Consider the following 3461-nt stretch of genomic DNA (forward strand, 5'->3'; position numbering starts at 1 on the left):
AAAGTCTAAGCACGCCATTGGGGTATACAAACCTCTGTCTGTTTCTCTCCTACCCAATGGAAATGACCCCCTGCCCTTGAGTGTCTCGGACTCCCAGTAAATGGCCGGGGTGCCTAAACTTCTCCCAAGAAAATAGTATTGATTGAATTCATGGATTTTTTCCACGTTGGATGATGATCATGAAATTCTAAAGAGTGTTCACCTTAAAAAATAATAATAATAATAAAAATAAAAATAAAAAACAAAAAAAAAACTACTACTCTCATATTACCACTATCGGATCCGATCAGTTGGATTGATTGATTCATATCGGAATCAATATAGACCAATATCGATTCTTGGCCAATCCCGTATCAGTGGATCTATATGAATCAATTGCAAAAATAAAATTTTTTAAAAAAATTCAATATTTTTGATACAGGTAGGTGATCCCAACTAAAAAAGATCTCCGATAGGTTTTGTCTTGATTATGACTTTATGGGTTGGGTGACTTTTTCCTACCTTTTTTGGGATCTTCTTATATGTTTTCTTACACATCAACAACCTATTAGTCTAAACATAAAATTAGAAAGAAAAAAAAATACAATTAAGATCCATTAATGATCTCTCATTATAAGGTCAAGACCATGACCCCTTTCCTTTTAGTAAATTACCCAAAGGTCATGAACATTACAGCTTGACACCAGCACCCCCAGCTCCTTAATTCTCCCCTTTTGGCCTAAGAAATCTCCTTTTGACTAATCTTCCTAACCAGAAATCAGAAAAGAAATATTGGTGGTGGATGTCAGCTCCTTCTTTGAGTTCTTCTTCTTCTTCACCTAATTTTATTTCTTTTTCAAAGAACGATGATGGAACATCTTTATAAACCTACACAGTTTCTTGAGGTAGTAACTCCTCCATCCACAACAAGGTTATGTCCACTTATATATTTAGATTCATCACTTGCAAGAAAAAGAGCTGCTTCAGCTATATCTTTAGGCCTTAAAGTTTGTCCCTTAAGATTAGCTAAGCTTCTCACAAACTCCTCCATCTTCTCCACTTCTTCTTCACAAGGAACAACCCTTTTTATGTCCATGAAATCCTCCTTCTCCTCATCTTCTTTTTCCACTCCTTTATTCCTCCATGCATTAACAAGCATTGATGTGGCTACCCCAAAAGGGGAAATGCAATTAACCCTTATACCATACCTTCCAAGTTCACAAGAAGTGTTCTTGGTTAACCCAACAATAGCATGCTTTGATGCTGTATAAGCATGAGGACCAAGCCCTCCCATGACCCCAGCAACACTTGCAGTAGAGATAATACAACCAGTTCCTCTAGGCACCATCACTCTTGCAGCATGTTTCATGCCCAATGCAACTCCTTTAACATTCACTTTCATCACTTGATCAAATTCTTCAGCATCAAAATTAAGAATACTTTTGTGTTTTGATTGATTACCAAGAACACCAGCATTATTGAAGAGGATATCGAGGCGGCCGTATCGCGAAATTGTGGAACTGATCAAGTTCTCTATATCTTCTTCAATGCTAACATCACAATGTACAAAAGTTACTGATGAAGGAGATAAAGAGTTTGCAAGAACAGTTCCTAATGAATCTTCAACATCAGCAATTATAACTTTGGCTCCTTGTCTAGCAAAAAGCCTTACAGTTGCCTCTCCAATTCCTCCAGCACCACCAGTGATAATTGCAACTTTACCTTCCAACCTAAATCCAAATGGGTAGAAAAAAAACAGATCAGTTAGTTTATTATTACATTTCCAAAATCAATATTAGATGGAATAAAGCTAGCTAGAGTTATTGAATTAATTACTTCTTAGGGAAGGAAGGATTGTTATCCCTCCCTAGAACATGGATTCCTTGAAGGGTTATTTCAGGCATCACTGGAGCAGGCATAGTTGGTCAGAAACAAAGAAGAAGAAGAAGAAGGAGAGAGAGAGAGAGAGAGAGAGAGAGAGACTTAAGTGTGGAAGTGCAGTGAGGTTTGGCTAGGAAGGAATTTATAGGGGAGCAGTTAAAATTAGTCGAATGGTTTCGTGACAACACATGTCCTGCTTAACAAAACATATGTAAGAATGACACCTCGAATGACACCTCTATTGGTATATTTAGAACTTGAATTTTTTATTTTTTTTAATTGGATCTTGTCTTATTCTCAAAAGCTCTTTAAATTAAAGATATAATTCGTACAAAAAAAAAATTAAGGTATAAAAAGTTTTCAAAAATAAATTACACATACCTATCGGAAAAAAAATGGAAAATGGTATTTCAATAACTAATTATCAATAGGTGTCATTGTCAATCATATATTTACCCTCAATAGAGAAAAAAATTGTATATAATATTACAAGGGTAAAATAATAAAATTATTAACTATTGAACACCTTGAGCCTCAAGGGGTGTCAATAAGAAAATCCCTATAAATGTCCCTATTGCTTTAGAGGTTTACAAACTTATGCAAATGTTCTTTTATTGCTATTTACCAAACTAACCTTCCTAACACTCTGGTAGCAATGGGAACCCATCTAAATTGAATATTGACCAAACGGAGTTTGATTCTCCTCATCAGTTGCTAAATTTAATCCAAGAGAAAATGTGAGTGGAGGGTTTTATGGACACAATTTTTGTCATAAATCAAGAGAAAGGAGGAAGGAAGAGGGTAGAAGGGTAATTTTGATCACCAGAGTTCATCCTGTTATTGGTGAAGCTTGATCTCTGTTCTATTAATCCAAAAAGTACTGTAGTGATTCTTTGGTGGGCCATTTCACCTTCGGAGAGCTCGTCGAGAATTTCGATTTGATATGTATTTTGCTCTATGTTGGTTCAAACTGGACCAGATGTTAGGGGTAGTTTTGTACTTTATGGGGTTAGGGTTCTCTTATATATTGTTATTATCTCTTTGAGATATGTGAGTAAAGGTTTGTATTTGTTTCTTTTCGGGGAATGAACCACATAAAATCTTATCTTGTACATGTGTGTATAATTTCTCTTTTTCTTTGTATTTCTTCTACAAAATCGTCATTCTACTGCATTGTTTGTCTAATACATCCAAGATCCAATTAATCATTATTTATTTATTTGCAAGGAAGAGATACGCGGATCACGTATCTCTCTTCCTTGATCTTATTCTTCTTCAAGATTCGTGTATTCTATATATATCTATTCATCTTTCTATTTCTCTTGTAGTATGTTAATGCAGCGTGGATCATTATGGTACACAGAGATCTCTTGTTTCTTAGTTTATTATTAGTATTAATGTTAAACTAAATGATCCAGGGCCGCAACCTGGCTATTGATCCATTTGTGTTCATATCCTCTAGAGATGTTTTCAATCTCATCTTCTTCAGAAAAGTCTCTCCTCGTGTCGTGAGAAGTCAAGACTCTCCAGTGACTTCCTCCATCTAGGGAAGGAAATCGAGCCTCTCGGCGTGGTGGTTTGGAATTGGTTACTTGGTAGCG

General features: G+C 35.7%; 1 protein-coding gene across 1 annotated transcript; it reads right to left on the reverse strand.

Moving 5' to 3' along the window:
* Window positions 1–788: 788 nt before the first annotated feature.
* On the reverse strand, window positions 789–1961 carry LOC122672632 (short-chain dehydrogenase reductase 2a-like). The gene is made up of 2 exons (XM_043870091.1): window positions 1816–1961; window positions 789–1709 (listed from the first exon to the last, which is right to left on the reverse strand). The coding sequence occupies exons 1-2, from the start codon at window positions 1896–1898 to the stop codon at window positions 860–862; spliced, it is 933 nt and encodes a 310-aa protein (XP_043726026.1). The 5' UTR covers window positions 1899–1961; the 3' UTR covers window positions 789–859.
* Window positions 1962–3461: the final 1500 nt, after the last annotated feature.

The sequence above is a fragment of the Telopea speciosissima genome, chromosome 8 (assembly GCF_018873765.1).
Source record: "Telopea speciosissima isolate NSW1024214 ecotype Mountain lineage chromosome 8, Tspe_v1, whole genome shotgun sequence".
In the NCBI taxonomy this organism is placed as follows: domain Eukaryota; kingdom Viridiplantae; phylum Streptophyta; class Magnoliopsida; order Proteales; family Proteaceae; genus Telopea; species Telopea speciosissima.

Excerpts from the sequence above, each read along its gene's own strand:
- LOC122672632 (XM_043870091.1), bottom strand. The coding sequence starts at position 1,898 with ATGCCTGCTCCAGTGATGCCTGAAATAACCCTTCAAGGAATCCATGTT. Across the intron at positions 1,710-1,815 it reads AATCCTTCCTTCCCTAAGAA|GTTGGAAGGTAAAGTTGCAA; the intron begins GTAATTAATTCA and ends ATTTGGATTTAG.